The 18413-nt window shown below is 39.5% G+C and overlaps 1 protein-coding gene across 1 annotated transcript in view; it reads left to right on the plus strand.

Moving 5' to 3' along the window:
- LOC120431003 (cullin-2) overlaps positions 1-18413 on the plus strand; it is a 76936-nt gene that overhangs the window by 42893 nt on the left and 15630 nt on the right. The window contains exon 3 of the mRNA XM_039596162.2: positions 38-269. Within this exon, the coding sequence (XP_039452096.2) occupies positions 38-269 (232 nt within the window). The remainder of the gene's footprint in view (positions 1-37; positions 270-18413) is intronic.

An 18413-nucleotide genomic window follows, 5' to 3' on the forward strand; every position in this document is an offset into this window, starting at 1 on the left:
ATGGTTACAGCACATCAGTCTAATACAATATTTTTAGTTCTGTAGTCAAAATACGCAAAGAATGTGAGCAGCGCATGATAACAGATCATTTAGATTTTTTATATTCTGAATGTGATCGCATGGTATCCTCTGAAAAAAGAAGTGATCTGAAAAATATGTATACAATTTTAAAGCCAATACCGGATGGACTCAAATTGTTTGTTCAAACATTTTTAGAGCACATCAGAAGCGAAGGGATGCAGATGATTTCTGCATTGAAAGGAGATCTGGTATGTAAATAGAAAAAAGTTGATGTAGCATTAAAAATCCCTTTTTCGGTATTGATTTGTAACAGTTGCACTTGTTAGCATTTATTTATTTATTTATTTCGGTTTTTCCGTTCGTCTTTAAATGTATATATGATTTAAACATGAAGCCGTTACGATTCGATCGGTTGGAAACGGCGCAGCTTATGCGTCACTCCCGTGAAGGTGACTGCCCGCCATGTTAAAGGAGAATGGGCAAATTTGTATGGGAGCTGGTTCAAGGATGTACACGAACGGAACAAACTTTTTTCGAAAGATCTCGCCGAGATATGAAAAAAAGTCTACTGGATCAACTTTCTAAACCCCGGGGTTCAAAAGTTACAAGCTGTTGAAGTTTGAGCATTTTGGGTAAAAATGTACAACAAATCGTATTTTTGCTATTTCTAAAATCATTCATAAAATCTCTATTTTATTATGGATTTTGATCATCTTGACTTCATTCAACGCGCATCAGCAAAAACTATGAGTTCTGATATGTATTAGCATGATTGAAACTTGATTTCTCTTGTTTCTATCCGTTTGAACCGTTTGTGCGACAGGCATTCCATAGAAACAAGTCGAAACTTCAAGATTTTGAAACCAGATCCTACCCAGATTACTTCAGTGGAAGGTTACAGTGCAATGTTGTAACGATTTATTGGGATGTTTTTTGTCCCTCCCGTGTGGATCAAACGGACCGCGCACTAAACTCACAATCCAGAGGTTGCTGGTTCGAATCGGGCAACCATGGGTGATCTCTCATGCTCATGCTCATGCTCAATCCAGTGGTTGCTGGTTCGAATCCCGCGGCGGGCGCTCTAAAAAATCTAAGTGTAAATATGGGTATCCGGCGCTGTCGCTCCCTGCTGTACTCAAATACTTAGGAGCCCACGGCGGCGAAGTCCTTGTAGTTAAAAAGGAAGACACTAGTGGTTGGTACACACAAAGAAAAAATACTCTAAATTTAAAAAGATCGTTCGTTGGATTAAAAGTTCGCGTTGGTGAATATTCGTAGAAAGTTCAAACTTTTTAATTTAAAAGTTGGAAAGTTTTTGATACTACCATGCACTTCTGAAACAAAATCGTTGTATCGCTAAAAGTTTTTTACTTTTATTATAAGAAGAAACTTTTTATGGCAACAATAAATAACATTTAACATTACAGTGATGATTTTCGAAAAATGTGATGGATTTTATTTCTATTTTTATTTTTATTTTAATAATAAAACTGCTGCTTATGCTGCTTAACATCGCGGCCTGCATTTTGGAGCGCGACAGCGATGTAGAGAACAGGGTAGTCTCGTTGCCGGTTACATCAGGACAGGCTTGGAGGAGTTGGCCATTGGGTGTTAATTCGGGAAGGTAAGTCGACGTTTTCCGACTGAGAAGTGAAGCGCCTGAACCGATAGTTCCCGATCGCATCGTCCTCCTTCGAGAATGGCACAGATGTTGCCAGTTCATCCGGCCGAAGCTGCGCCGTCGCGAGTTGAGAGTTTGCGGGCGGGAGTTGCTGAAAGAGTTTGAAAGTAAATTAAATTGGCTGGACACTGAACACATTCTCAATACTCACCGGTGACTTCTTCGGTATTCCAGGTAGATGTTCTTGATCAGGTTCGTCGGATATCGCTCCAACCTCTGGAAGTAATCCGAGTACGACAGCTTCAGGACCTGCGGCTTTCGTACAGACGGTCCTTCCAGAACTGGTGCAAACTGTTCTTCCGGATGTTTATGTAATACTCGTCAAACTGCGGAGAAATGGACTGTGGACCCTCTGGACATCCTACACTGTCCCGTCATCACTTCCGGCACATAATGCTGCTGATGGTCGTAAACCGCCGGCACCGAGTGCAACATCCGTGCTGACCACCTTCGATCGCTTCTCGTCGTTTCCCTCTTCCGTCGGATCCTTCTCCTCACCGTTAAAACTAACTTTATCGATTACAACCGGTGCAAATTCACATCCGCATAAACGGCGTCCTACAAAAACAAACAAAATCAAACACAAACGCCACCAAACCCAAGCTTCCTTCTTACCCATTTCGGTCGTGAAACAGCTGCAGATCCGGCAGGAAGCTGGCCTCATCCTTTTGAAAACCAACTTTCCCCTAATCCCCTAACCTTGTTCCGCAACCATCCTCCTTCGAAGGTATCCGCGTCCAAGTCCTGGCTGCGGACGCGTTCTGTTTTGATAGACGTCGTGGACCACCACTCACTAACCACCGGAATCACCTAAACGTTTGTTTACATTTTGGACTTAGACGTACACGGTTTCACGAGAACGACAAAATGAAAGAAATTGTACAACTGATGTTACTTCAGCAGGGAAACGTTAGCAGGGAAAATTTTAGTTCTCGTATTGGCCACCAGATGGCGTCATTGAATTTCACTTTCCCTGCTCACTTCATATCGTCAGCAGGGAAAAAAATGTGAAGACAGCAGGGAAAGTGAAATTTCCCTGCTAACGTAAACAAGATTTTTTGAACTATAATTTGTATCGTAAATGCAATCTTTTCAACAATATATTTACTTTGATGTATTTAAATTGTTTTTTACGTATTGCAATGCCTTCAAATCTGAACAAATATTTTCCCTGCTAACGTAACAGTTACTGAGCCAGAAGAAAATTTTAAAGTAATGGTCATGGATCACAGAAATAGGCATTTTCAAACCAAAATAATAATTTAAGTCAATCAAACTTTTATACAAAGGTACTCAAATATTTTGGTGTAAAATATTTTCAAGTGATTCCTGTTATTCAAATGTTAATTTTACACTAACACATTTTACTACCTTTTCATAAAAGTACGATTGTAATGTAAGGTCAAATAAATATTTTGTTTGAAAAATACCTTTGTCATTCTCTGACATTTAAGTTTATTTCTGGCTCAGTAACTGTTACATGTTATGTGAAAAATATACATCCGATAATAAAGCCACTCCCCCATCCGCTAAATCAGGCCTGCCCAACCATTTTGGCTCAAATTTTATATTTTTGATCGTCTAATTAACAATTGCCAACTTTTTCATGATTTATTTAATGGAATCGGTTCTCAGTTTATCAAAGAACATAACTTTGATAAAAGTTTGAAAAAGTATACATTTTAGTAATTTTTATCTCCATTTTAAGTCGAAAATCGGACTAGTTTAAAAAAAAAACCTGAGATTAAATTGCATTGAAAGATACAAAAAATACTTATTTATCAAATCAGCAGGAAATTGTTCAAATAATTAAATTTTTCTCATTTAACGTAAGCAGCAAAAATAAAAAAAATATCGTTTCGTTAATTGTAGTTATTTTTTTAAAATGAACTATTAATGTGTTTGTTGTATTGTTGTGTTTTGATCAATATTTATGATTTTAAAATCTGATCTTTTTTAGAGCAATTTTATAAAAACTAGGGAACATTTGGCCAAAACTGCTAGCGATATCCATCTGAATTATTTGAAAATTCATGATTTTTTTTCGAAAGTTAAATCCGTGTCTCATAATTGATTCTTTTAACTGAAGTCACGGACAAAACCACCCTGCTTGCGCATTCCAGAATTGATTTTTTTCAAACTGATGTCCCAAACAATTTAAAAATCTTTTCCCTGCTAACGTAACAGTTTACTGGGCCAAGTGTTACTTCAGCAGGGAAAGCGTAGGCCACGCCCCCACAACGTTGTTAGCAGTGAAAAAAAGTGAAGTCAGCAGGGAAAAAATCTGCCTATTTTTTTATTATGTTTTCAAAACATATTAGGGCATGATAAATTTTTGTGGCTTTCACAAGGGCTTTCATGTTTTTTTTGCAATTAGATAAATATATTGCTTACAAAATAATATTTGCCATTTGCCCTGCTGACGACGTTTTGGATCGTGTGCGGGCGTGGTCTACGTTTTCCCTGCTGAAGTAACACTTAACTTAGTAAACTGATACGTTAGCAGGGAAAACATTTTTGATTTGTCTGGGACTTCACTTAAAAAATACAATCTGGGACATCTATCTGAAAACATTAAAAATTTCGAAAAAAATAGAAATTTAATTTCTTTAAAATAACACTCTCATACCAAGCGGTTAATGGTAAAGTGGTAATATTTGCAAGGAAATCCAAATCTTTAAGAGTTATCCAATCAGAAAAGATTTGATATTTGATATTGTTTTTTCAAACAAAATATTCATTTGATTTTACATTACAGTCGTACTTTTTTGAAAAGGTAGTAAAATGTGCTAGTGTAAAATTAAATAGATACCTACTCATTTATTTTTTAAATAGTTTTACATGGACCTTAGCTGGTACAAAAAAAAAAAACAAAACGCTTGGTAACTGTGATGTTAGCAAGGAAAATGCTCATCACAATAATAAGCCACGCCCCAATGATAGAATTCGCTGCTGAACACTTGAAGAACAGGAATCATTTAAAAATATTTGAGTACCTTTGTAAAAAAGTTTGATTGAAAATTTTAACTTAAATTATTATTTTGGTTTGAAAATGCCTATTTCTGTGATAGGCAATCAAACGTCAAAATTACCCCCCACTAGAGGGCGCTGAAACTTGGGGTGATGTTTTCATTATAACCTACAGCGAGGAAATTGGTTTGAAATTTGAAATTCTTTTATTTCATCATAAAATCGACATTAATAGCAAATTATACCGTTTTCAGGTAAGAAATGAGTAGCTTAATTGGTATAAACGAAAATATTTTTGTGATTGCCGATTTAAGCTGTTCATTATCTGATTCAAAATAACTGAATTTTTTATTCAACCAAAACCTAACTAATCAAGTGAGAATGTAGATTATTCAAGTGGACAAATATTTTTTAAAGTCACTTCTACCATAAAAGCAAAGCTCTGCTTGAAAAATGGTAATTGGATTGATTTTCAAAATTAGCAATCTAACCTCATTCTCGCGTTTTCAATCCGGATCTCAGAATTTTCAATGAAAAAGGCAACATAGCAAAAAAAAATCAAAAAGTCAATCGATAGAATTTTTTATTTCTTACCTCCTGTAAACTTTATTTTATTCCAAGAGATCAATTTTCTTTTAAAAAACCTTAAAATAGTTTTCACTCCCCTTTGCACTTATCGCGCAAAAACGTAAACGTAACCTTGCACCAAAGTTCTCCTACTCGAATGTAGGTGGCGAATCGAGTTTTTAGCTTTGGTTTTGGGGGCCTATCCATGACCATTACTTTAAAATTTTCTTCTGGCTCAGTAACTGTTACGTTAGCAGGGAAAATATTTGTTCAGATTTGAAGGCATTGCAATACGTAAAAAACAATTTAAATACATCAAAGTAAATATATTGTTGAAAAGATTGCATTTACGATACAAATTATAGTTCAAAAAATCTTGTTTACGTTAGCAGGGAAATTTCACTTTCCCTGCTGTCTTCACATTTTTTTCCCTGCTGACGATGTGAAGTGAGCAGGGAAAGTGAAATTCAATGACGCCATCTGGTGGCCAATACGAGAACTAAAATTTTCCCTGCTAACGTTTCCCTGCTGAAGTAATATCAGTATTGTACAGTCGAATTAAAAGTTAAAACTTTTAAATAAGTTAGCAATGAGATTTTCAAAAACTGTAGCAGTAAAAGTTTTCATTTTCAAAACAAGAAAAAGACTTTTAATGTAGCAAATTTTAACCACTTATTAATTCAAAAGTAAGTTACTTTTGTCATTACCATAATATTTTTTTTCCCATATTGTTTTGGTCACCGAGAACTGATGTTAATTTAATCTAATCGGTCTTTATCGGTGAAATCTGACGCAAATTTTAGAAGAAAGATAATTAAATTTTAGGTGGATAGGTCGACTAAGAGTCATAGAAGAAGATATAAAGGACGGAAAACTAAGTCAGCGAAGGGCCATTTGAGGAAGTATATGTGTGTGATCAAGTCTTTTAGCCTTCTAATTTGGCTCTGTACAAGTACTGAGCGAAACACACAGTAAATGTACAGAGACAACTTATTCCTGCAGCGTCATCCATATGACTCCCGGATGGCCAAAAGAAATGATCGCACACCGCCTATACATACAACCGGCACGTTACTTTGGTTCTACCGATGACATTTATTGCGTTCGAATATTTCAGGGATGTGTCTTGAGCCTTGCTCTGGTAGCTTGATATTCAAGACAAAGCCGTACTGCATTACCCTTGCGCTCCATAAATAGAACAGTTCTAATTTACTTTTCTTTTATCCGAAAACTTTTTATTCCCATATTGTTTTGGTCACCGAGAACTGATGTTAATTTAATCTAATCGGTCTTTATCGGTGAAATCTGACGCAAATTTTAGAAGAAAGATAATTAAATTTTAGGTGGATAGGTCGACTAAGAGTCATAGAAGAAGATATAAAGGACGGAAAACTAAGTCAGCGAAGGGCCATTTGAGGAAGTATGTGTGTGTGATCAAGTCTTTTAGCCTTCTAATTTGGCTCTGTACAAGTACTGAGCGAAACACACAGTAAATGTACAGAGACAACTTATTCCTGCAGCGTCATCCATATGACTCCCGGACGGCCAAAAGAAATGATCGCACACCGCCTATACATACAACCGGCACGTTACTTTGGTTCTACCGATGACATTTATTGCGTTCGAATATTTGAATTATTTATTGTTTATTCGTCAAGCTTATGTAGACTACTTACAATTTTCTTACATACTAGATATTATTTCTATTGTACAGATTTTTTCGTAGTTCCGGTTTAGACATGTCGAAATGTATGTACTGTGAATTTTCATTATAAAAGCGCATCATTTGATTTAATGGCGAATTTTTTAAATAATTTGTCGTGTATGCAGTTATTCTTTCGGGGATGTGTCTTGAGCCTTGCTCTGGTAGCTTGGTATTCAAGACAAAGCCGTACTGCATTACCCTTGCGCTCCATAAATAGAACAGTTCTAATTTACTTTTCTTTTATCCGAAAACTTTTTATTCCCATATTGTTTTGGTCACCGAGAACTGATGTTAATTTAATCTAATCGGTCTTTATCGGTGAAATCTGACGCAAATTTTAGAAGAAAGATAATTTATATTTATGGAGCGCAAGGGTAATGCAGTACGGCTTTGTCTTGAGTACCAAGCTACCAGAGCAAGGCTCAAGACACATCCCCGAAATATTCGAACGCAATAAATGTCATCGGTAGAACCAAAGTAACGTGCCGGTTGTATGTATAGGCGGTGTGCGATCATTTCTTTTGGCCATCCGGGAGTCATATGGATGACGCTGCAGGAATAAGTTGTCTCTGTACATTTACTGTGTGTTTCGCTCAGTACTTGTACAGAGCCAAATTAGAAGGCTAAAAGACTTGATCACACACACATACTTCCTCAAATGGCCCTTCGCTGACTTAGTTTTCCGTCCTTTATATCTTCTTCTATGACTCTTAGTCGACCTATCCACCTAAAATTTAATTATCTTTCTTCTAAAATTTGCGTCAGATTTCATCGATAAAGACCGATTAGATTAAATTAACATAATATTTTTTTGTGTGTACTAGCACTGGTGACCATCAGCTATAAAGTTAACTTCGTTTTTATTGGGATGTTCTGAGTCATCCGAGATGGCTGACAGGTTTCAGCCCGAAGATTTTTTTTTTGTTTGAGCAGTGTCGCACCCCCCGACCACTGCAATCGACAACGACGAAGGTGGCAACAGCGCGTCGTTAGCGACGGAGCGCGAACGGGATAGAAAGAGAACGACGCAACGAACGCACCCGCGTGTGGAGAGTTTTTTTGGCGCGCAACAAACGAGTTAGCGCGATCGTGCGAGAAGCTGAGTAAGTTCGCCGCAAGCAGCCGAAGTGATCGGACGGAAGTCGCAGCCGCGGATCGCGAGATTATTCGGAACTAACAAATAGTTTCAAAATTAGCTGCTAAATAGAAGTTAAGGAGAGAAAAAATGTGTTTTCTTTTGTGCTCGCGATAATCCGATCCTCCAAGTAAAAGTGGTTCCCAAGTCCGCCGGAAGAGTTAGTGCAAAAAATTACAGTCCACTATCGAATTCAAACTTGGTCCAAACGAGCCGGATCTGGTGAACCGGGAGTGTGGGGACAGTTTAAAGCGGAGGATCGTATGTATCGCGGCAAGTGACAATCGCAAAAGTGCGAAAAAGTGCCCAAAAAGTGGGAAAACGAGAAAACGCCGCGAACAAGTGGCGAACAAACGAGTGTAAAGTGAAAAGCGACGCCATCTTGCGTCCAGAACGTTCTTGAGGGAAAAAAGTTCCAGAAGAAGAACAAGTTGAAGGTTCCAGAAGCGGGACCAGAAGAGAAGTGACGAAACGGATTAGAGGGCACAATTTCCCCCCATGCATCGCGATTTCGAACTTGGCAGATTTCCGTGTTTGGTTCGGGCACAAGGCTCGATTGTTTGTGTTCCTCTAATGCCGAAAAGAGCTTCAAAAGCTCCTGCAACATCCCCCGGAAGCAGTGCTGAATTTGAGAATTTCAGCCACAACGTCGACGCCAGTAGTGAAGAAGGAGAAGAAGACGCGAAAGTTGCAGGACAAGATCAAGATGGAGATCGAGACGCTCGTCCACCGCCGAGGCCTGGCCAAATGTAAGGTGACAAAAATCTTGAAAGCTATTCGCCCCACAGAGACTGCGGAAGTCCGCCAGCTAATCGAGCCGCAAGTCCTCAAGAAGTTGGAAATTGCTCAATAGGAGTACATGTCCAACCACGAAAGCATCCTGGCCATGGTTGACATGGAGGGTCGTAAGCAGGCTGACAAGCACTACGAAGAATTTGACGACCTCCATGAAAAAGTGGCCCTCATGCTCGAAGAGCAGTTGCTCGGGTTCAATGCCACAAGGGCAAACGGAACGCTGAATGCAACTGCACCACTGCAAGCCCCCTCAACCCCCTGTCATTGTTCACCCAATCCCCTTGTTCGACGGCCACTACGAGAGTTGGCCTAAGTTTAAGGTCCTGTTCAAGGAAGTGGTCGACAAGGCGCCCGATCCGCCAGCAGTGAAGCTCTACCATCTGAAACACGCGCTGGTGGGGGGTGTGATAGGTTACCACCCCTGCAAGGGTTTACCAACCCTGCATAGCTAATTAGTTGCAAAACCCATCATTTACTGATTCACACTTCAATTTAAATTTATTGCCCTGCCTGGCTGAGTGAGCCACACACAGCCAGGCCCAGGACTCAAATTACATAACAATCGGTTCAATATGCGCTGGCATAACTGCTGTGCTTGCGCATGGGACTTTATCGGGTTGTACAGTTTTTCGGGTTTTACGGCAAAGTGGCCATGCGCTGGATAATGCTGATCCAGCGCAAAGGACACTTCAGGCCATAAACAGAGAGAGCCAACTCCAGATGTCTCCAATGAGTAAACTCTACAAATACGATGTAAGAAATGCAACCAAACACATATAAAAGGGCCAGGAGCCACCAAATATATCGAATTCTTTCTTAGAACACAAACCAGAACTGTACAGTTTAGTGATCGCTCCCAAGCCAGACTTGAGGACACCGATCTACTTCAGATGACAGCCAATGGTTCGAAAATCTAAGACCCTTGAAAGTAATCAAGGCTACAGGGGTGCAGTTGGGTCGATCGACGCGAAGACCATCAGCGAGGGCAACTACGCCCATGCCTGGGAGATTCTGGAGGAAAAGTACGGCAACAAGCGTCACACGATCGATCGACACATCCACGGTTTGCTGAACCTGTCGAAGATGACCAACGAGGACTACGTCGAGCTGAGAGGCCTGGTGGATGAGTGCACAAGGCACGTCGAGAGTTTAAAGTTCCTGGGACAAGAGTTCGTGGTCCATCTGCTCGGCGCAGCGCTGGACAAGGAGACTCTGGGAGTCAGAAGTCAAGAACTGTGACCTGCCCAAGATCGACAAGATGCTGCAGTTCCTGAAGGCCCAGTGCTTAGTCTTGGAACGCTGCGATGACCTGAACGAGAAGCAGCCAACGGTCCAGCCCAAGCCGGTCGTCAAGTCGACCCAGAAGTCGTACGCCGTTTCCACGTCCGAGTCCGAGACCACACCAAAAAACAGCAAAAAGTGCACTTCACCTGGAACCTGCTCGAAGTGCAAACTACGTCACCACAGTCTGCTTCACACAGTGTCTTGCGAACCTTCGAGGTGAACGGACACTAGAGCTGCGGTATTTTTTACTACCTAAGCTCACAGTTATTTCGAACAAAATTCACAGTCTTTTCAAAGACTACCTGAGTTATTTTCCGAAATTCTGAACAGTTTTTTTTTTAATTTATATTTATTCAGATTTTCTCTTCCATGTACATTCATTCAGTTAAAATATTATTGAGTGTCCAATCAATAACGATGACTTTTCACCTCAATTTTAAATACTAGCAACTTTCATTTATTCATGAAATATTGTAGCTTTCGCTATTCAGTGATTTCAAATGTAGGAGGTCCTACATGTACAAAAGGGAAAAGGGATACCTTAAAACTAACTTATAAACTATATAAAGAGCGGATCAATGCAGCTGAAGACTGCAATGATTTTTGTCGAAATGCATCATTTATCTGGTTACGCTGTCCGCTTTGTAAGCGGATGATTCTGGGTTCGATTCCCATCTGCTCCAACCTTCCATCGGATGAGGAAGTAAAATGTCGGTCCCGGCCTTGGTTGTTAGGCCGTTAAGTCATTCCAGGTGTATGAGTCGTCTCCATGCCATAAGTACAAACAACACACCAAACCAAGCCTACTCCGGTGGAATCGCTGGCGGCGGTTGGACTCGCAATCCAATGGTCGTCAGTTCAAACACTGGGGTGGAAGGTTCCTTGGAGTAGAAAGAGGTTTGGGTGCTCTCCCCATTCAAGCCTTCGGACTCCTAGGTTCGAGCAGAAACTTGCAATAGAGACCACAAAAGACCCGGGGGTCGTTAATGTGGATGGTTTGATTCTTTTTTGCATCATTTATCTTATTGGACATAACATCCAAAGTGTCAACTTCGGCTAATTGATGAAGTTCACTGGTGCTGAACCAGGGAGGAAGTTTCAGAATCATTTTCGGAATTTTGTTCTGAATCCTCTGAAGTTTTTTCTTCCTGGTTAAGCAACAGCTTGTCCAGATCGGCACAGCATAAAGCATGGCAGGTCTGAAAATTTGTTTATTCTTGAGACAAAGTCGAGAATTCCTGTTTATAAGTGGATACAAACATTTAATATATTTGTTACATTTAACCTGGATACTTTCAATGTAATACTTGTAAGTAAGGATTTTGTCAAAAGCAAGTCCAAGATATTTCACTTGATCCTCCCACTTTAAATTTACCTCATTCATCTTTATAATGTGATGACTTTTTGGTTTAAGAAAATCAGCCCTTGGTTTGTGAGGGAAAATAATAAGTTGAGTTTTTGCAGCCTTTGGAGTAATTTTCCATTCTTTCAAATAAGAATTGAAAATATCCAAGCTTTTTTGTAATCTTCTTGTGATGACACGAAGGTTTCTACCTTTGGCGGAGATGCTTGTATTATCAGCAAAAAGTGATTTCTGACATCCTGGGGTCAAATCAGGCAAGTCAGAAGTAAAAATCTATATATATAAAAAATTTCGACGATTTTGTTCGAACGCGAATCAGTTCGATACGGAGCGTCGGATCGAGGTGGTCGTTGTTGCGTTGGGTTCGTATAAGCCCAAGGAAGGTTCTTACGCCAAAAAGTAACAACTTTGGCCACTCTGGAACCGATTCCGGAAGGTCTGCAGATTGTATGGGAAAAGTTACGTAAAATCAAATATTGATCACAGGAGGCTGAATTAGCAAACAAGCATTAAACGTCAGGAAAATTAAAAAGGGCAAGACGAAGTTTGCCGGGAAGAGCTTGTATTGTATAAAATTGGACCCAAAATGCTTCCTTGAGGGACGCCAGCACGTACAGGTAGTTGATCAGATTTGCTATTCTGATAACATACCTGCAGAGTACGATCCGTCAAATAATTTTGAATAATTTTCACGATATAAATCGGAAAATTAAACCTTTTCAATTTCGCACCTTTATGCCAGACACTGTCAAATGCTTTTTCTATGTTTAGAAGAGCAGCACCAGTAGAATAGCCCTCAGATTTGTTGCTTCGAATTAAATTTGAAACTCTCAACAACTGATGAATAGTTGAATGCCCAAGGCGAAATCCAAACTGTTCATCAGCGAAAATTGAATTTTCATTAATGTGCGCCATCATTCTATTAAGAATTATTCTTTCGAATAATTTACTAATAAATTAAAGCAAACTAATGGGCCGATAGCTTGAGGCTTCAGCAGGATTTTTATCCGGTTTCAAAATCGGGACTATCGGAACTTTTCCAACTACTGGGAAAATATGCCAAATCAAAACATTTGTTGCAAATTTTGACCAAGCTACTTAAAGTTGCTTCAGGTAATTTTTTAATTAAAATGTAAAAAATGGCATTCTCACCAGGGGCTTTCATATTTTTAAATTTTTTGATAATAGATTTTATTTCATTCAGATCCGTATTAAAAACAGATCTGATGAAAACTCTTGTTCAACAATATTCTGAAATTCTATTGAAATTTGATCTTCAATAGGACTCAAAACATTTAAGTTGAAATTTTGAGCACTCTCAAACTGCCCGAGCATGTGTAAATAACAAGGGAAATGTTTAATAATACCTTTCTCTGGTGAAGCGTGCGGCCGGTCCAAGGCACATCGACTGGATATTTCGGATGTAACACAATTAAACACTTTCAACCTCGTGCCTTTCAAAGATACTATTTGATTTTTTTATTCAGTTATCTTAGCTTAGGATTACAATTTGTAACGTAATGAGCTAAACTGAATTCAAGTTCTCTAGGAAAAGGTCAAAGTTGATAACTCACTGACTTGTCTCCGACTCCGACTGGACCTGGACTTCACTCTTCTTCACTCTACTTTACTCTCTTTCACTGTCTGTCAACTTGATTTCAGCTTGGCTTTTTATACTAAATCAAGTTATTTACTTAATTATTTAATATCTTTTATTTTTACCCCCACTCTAGTTTTTGAAGTTGCATAATATATCCGTCCTTTTCGGTTTCTCTCCAAAAATTCTTCCTCTATCTTATATAATATATTTTGTCTCATTTACAACCCCCACTCCAACCTGTATTTTTCTTGATATAATGAAAAGTTTCCTTAATTCTCTCTTTTTCCCAGAATTCTCTTTTCAACAATATATAACTCTCTTTTTTTTATTTATTTTTCCCCCACTCTAAAAATCCTTCCAAGTTATACATGATATCCTGGCCTATTTTTATCCTAATATAAATGTTCTATTTCTTTCCACCGCGCTCTAATTCTCCCTTTTCGTGTTCTCAGAAATTAGTCGCGGTCCTTTTATGACTTAACCCATAGATAATGTAATCTTTATTTATTTTCCAGTCGTGCCTGTCCTTTTTCACAGATATTGTTATTTATTTGTTTCTGCGCGTGCCACTTAAGTGGGTCATAAAAGTGCTGTCGGTTTTCCCGTCCTACACATCATCTATATACGCTCCTAATTGATTTTTATTTGTCTTCCCTTTTCTTACATCTCTCCTGATTCGTCTTTCAGGTAGTTATACAAAACCTAATATTTTCGTTTTTAATAAAACAGAGAAAATCTACTGTGAATTTTTCTGGTAAGGCGAGGGTCGCTTCACTGGTATCAATACCAAATTTTGGTATTCCTGGACCCTTTAAAATTTGTCTTAAGGATTATGCAAGAGCAAAATGTGGTATCATACCAATTTAAGGTATTGTTTTGATATTGCAAAATTGCAAAATTTGTCAATGGTCGAACACCACATTTTGGTATTCTTTACAGTATTTTATCAAGTTCCTCTGAAACTATGGGAAAATTTTGACCAATTTTGACAAAATAATTAATTTTGCGCTAAAATGATGTCCCAAATCGAATACCTTCATTGAAAACCTAAAATTTCAAACTTGATTTTAAACATTTTTGATATGCCCCCTAAAGAAATGACTTGAAGTTGTGGAAAATTTTCTAAGTCAGGATGGCACATTTTGTTATTATTTTGGTATTGAAAGGTTTCATCAAATTCCTCTGAAACTATGGGAATTTTTTTATAAATTTTGACGAGATAATTAATTTTGCGCTAAAATGACTTGAAATCCAAAAATGTTGAAGCTAATTTTATTATTTTTTTATGTACCCACTAATTTTTTTTTGAAAACTTTGAAATTTCTCAATCGACAGATTATTGAATTTTGGTGAATTTCAATCCAATTTCATTTTAATAACACTTATTTTTCAATCTTGTTATTTTTCAGAATCTTCAAGAACTTCAAGCACAGGCCGTTCATCAATGACAAATGCATTCGATGTGGTGAAGAATATCACTTAGAACAACATCAGCCGAGCAGGACAAACCACTTCACGGAGTCGGCACTCCAGGTTTCAACCCATCATCGGGACGGTGTGATTGCCAGGAGCGCAGCACACTGCGGAGGATCGTACCAACGTACACCACTGGAAGGATCGGCAAGGTACCGCCGAACCACTATCACTACACTCGGGTACTACTACACTACCACGGGTTGTAAAACGGCATCGTGATCTCCTGGTACGGAGACACACAACCAAGCGTACAGGGGCAGGCTCAGGTGTGCTTGCCAGGTGTTTCAAGGATGCATCTCACATGCATGGAGGGAACAGGCCACAGGATGTGACTGTTCAACCAAGGATTTGGATTTCGTTTTGGACGATCTGCGGAGACTGTTCAACCCACACACTCCTACCCAAGGGCACTAGGAAAGTGCAAATAATGACGGCAGGGTCGTTGTTATGGAATCCGGAAGTCAACCCATCACCATCGGATCGGTGACAAAAGCGTGCTGCACAGGGCAGCGAACAACGCTATCCAAGGATGGATTAGTCGGTGCACTGATCATCCACAAGGGAGGTTCGCGGACGGCGTGTCTTGGAACGGCATGCCTCGGATCTCAACCTACTGGGGCAGGGCTCCATAGGTATCCCGGTACGAAGCCCCGGGACGCCCCAGCACGTCATGCTTCGAGCCACACCCACACCCACATCCCACCCACACACTGGAGCAAGGGCTCCTCGGAAACGGAATCCAATGGTCGAGCATAAGCACGTCGTGGGACGTCATGCTTCACCACCCACACCGGAGCGCGGGCTCCATTGGAAGGAAACATCAACCTGGTGCACGGTACGCATCAACCCAAGGAAGGAACAATCCAAGGAGGTCAACGGGAACCGAAGGACAACCGGATTAGGTAACCATCAATAATCGGTTAGGAGGTGATGTGCCACACGGACGTGGACATCAACCTAGGAAATTGAACCACACAATTTGTACACACTTACACCTACACCTACACTGAGGAGGAAATTTAGTTTTGTTCAGAAATTGGGTAATTTCAGGGCAGGGGAGAATGTTCGGGAATAAGGTCTCCCAGAGCTACATCCCTGGATGGTTTGAACTTTGGTCATTTGCCATTCCTCTTTGGCCGCAATACCACTGCACTGATTTGAGGAACAATTACAGAGCCAAGATGTGCTGGCCAGCAGTTTTGGTCATCTAGTTTGTATATGGTCGATGGTCAGTGGTAGTGTGCACAAGAGATAAGCCGATAAGAGAGAACAATCTCTCTCTCTGATCGGTTGGGGTTCATCCCGACTGGAAGGGATCTGGGCCAAGTAGGGAGCAATTAGGCAATACAATTTAAGTAGTCCTAGAACCTATGGACTGCACGGGTCGGACACCCGTCCGTCGTGACGCGTTGTATATATTGTACATATTTGACGACAGTAAATGTTATTCGTATAACTGTGGTGTGTAATCGCGAGTGTGGTGTTCTTATTTGGAATCCGGATGGCGTTCATGGATCACCTGGGCGTTCGACTACCTGCGCTGGAGTCGCAGTACGATCGGCTGGTCTGCGGGTAATTCCCCCCTCCCCCCTGGCGTCGTGGTTTCCTATCGTGTTGGGACTTGGCTCCGAACTTCATCATCCACTTGAGCTATCGAAACACCCCGGGAAGGACCAAACCCCAACAGGGAGTATTCTGAGATTCTGAGGAGAAGTGGGGGTGTTGAAGGTTCCCTATCACTCAAAGGAATCGAAAAACGAAGTTGACTTTATAGCTGTCGGCCACCATTGCTAGTACCAACCACTAGTGTCTTCCTTTTTATCTACAAGGACTTCGCCACCCTGGGCTCCTGAGTGTATGAAAGTATGGCACGGAGCGATGGCGCCGAATACCCATATTAACACAAAGAATTTTAGAGCGCCCGCCGCGGGATTCGAACCGGCGACCTCTGGATTGTGAGTCCAGTGCGCGGTCCGTTTGATCCTCACGGGCGGGAATCGGACTGTGATCAATTTACTTGATAAAAGTTGAAATTTTTTAACATATACACAGAAAATATATTCCTGTAAATTTATATCACTTATCATGTAGCAAAAGGTATAATGATAAATGATGTATATTTACATTAGATTCATTGGAAATTTACATGACTTTCATTGTAAATGTTCAAATTGAAAATCTATTGAAATCGTGTAAATTTCCAATGATTCTAATGTAAATTTACACAACCCAATATATTTTTTTTGCTCCGTTGAATCTTGAATTCGATGTAGGGTAGAGTAGTCATCAATGAGACACGGGGGAAAATGATAAAATGGCTCTCACAAGTCGTAGTTTCATCCAATCAGGCTTATATTTGGGGGAAAGGTGTGTCTACTGGATACACGTCTACCATAATAGTGGCTTTGGTTATGGACGAGCCCGTGACAAGTTATTCATAAATGTTTGATTCTGGGGTGTAAAAGTAAATTATGGACAAAAAATACTTTTTCTCTCGTAGGCTGCCATTTACATTAAAACTTATATTTCTTCAAATTTCTTTCGACGCTCTATAGGGATTGAGTTGGGCTACAATGTCTTTGAATTAGGTTTGGCCAAAATTTAGAATATACCCAGAATCCAGGGTTATCTAATTGTTCCCCACTCATTTCAGCCCCTGGGTAACAATGGGACACTTCGATTTTTCTTCATTATTATTTTTTAAATCTATGGAAATCTTTAAAAACATGAATTGTTAATGATTTTTGGCATATTTATAGAGTTTTAACTTCATTTAACCAAAAATACAAAGTTATTTTGGATAAATATATGGGTTTTACAAAATTTAAATACTTTTTAGTATAACTTTTGTTAATTAAAGTTTCATATTGGCAAAATTGCTCTAAAATGTTCAAGGTATGTCACCTGCAATGGAACAATACGAAAACATGATGTTTTACTAGAAAAGTATTGATTTTCGTAGAGTATAACTTTTGTTAATTAAAGTTTCATATTGGCAAAATTGCTCTAAAATGTTCAAGGTATGTCACCTGCAATGGAACAATACGAAAACATGATGTTTTACTAGAAAAGTATTGATTTTCGTAGAGTGTCTCATTGTTCCCCACCTGTCTCATTGTTCCTGCCAAGTGCGTCTACAATGAGACAGTGCCATAACTCTGGCTATAGAGGTCGGATCGATCTCATATTTTGGTCAATGTTAGAACACATTAAAAGATAGAAAATGCAACAAAAAGCTCATTAAAACATGCTGATGAAAAAAAAATAGAAAAATCGTTGAAAGTTGAAAACCAAAAGTGTTTTTCTTGATGACTACCCTACCCTAATTCTCGAATACTAGATTCAACGGAGCAATTTCAAATCGGTATTTTCACAACCATTAATCCAAAGCATAGGTGATGTTAACACTTTTAAATACAGTTTTGCTTTAAAAATTACTCACTTGGTCAGTTCTTGCTTGAACCTATTCGGCCAAAGTCTGGTTTAGACCGTAGCCCATCTTCCACGAGGCGTCAGTTTTCGTCTTTGTCGCGTTCGTTGACGGCGCCCTTGGTGGGCCGTGGACCGCTTGATGTGGGCCTGCACGTTGACCAGTTTGCTGAATCTGAGGAGGAAAATGAAGACTTTCAGTAAAAAATCACAATTTCACTATTTACTTTCTTTCAAACACAAAAGTTGCATGGATACACCATCTTCCGGTTTCTCGGCAGATGCACCGCCTGTTATTTGACCTTCCGCCTGCTTTTTGACTTTCCTCTCGGAGGAGAAACCCGCATTGGAACCGCAACTTGAGCAAATCTGAATGCTTGGACTGCA

This window comes from Culex pipiens, chromosome 1 (assembly GCF_016801865.2).
Source record: "Culex pipiens pallens isolate TS chromosome 1, TS_CPP_V2, whole genome shotgun sequence".
In the NCBI taxonomy this organism is placed as follows: domain Eukaryota; kingdom Metazoa; phylum Arthropoda; class Insecta; order Diptera; family Culicidae; genus Culex; species Culex pipiens.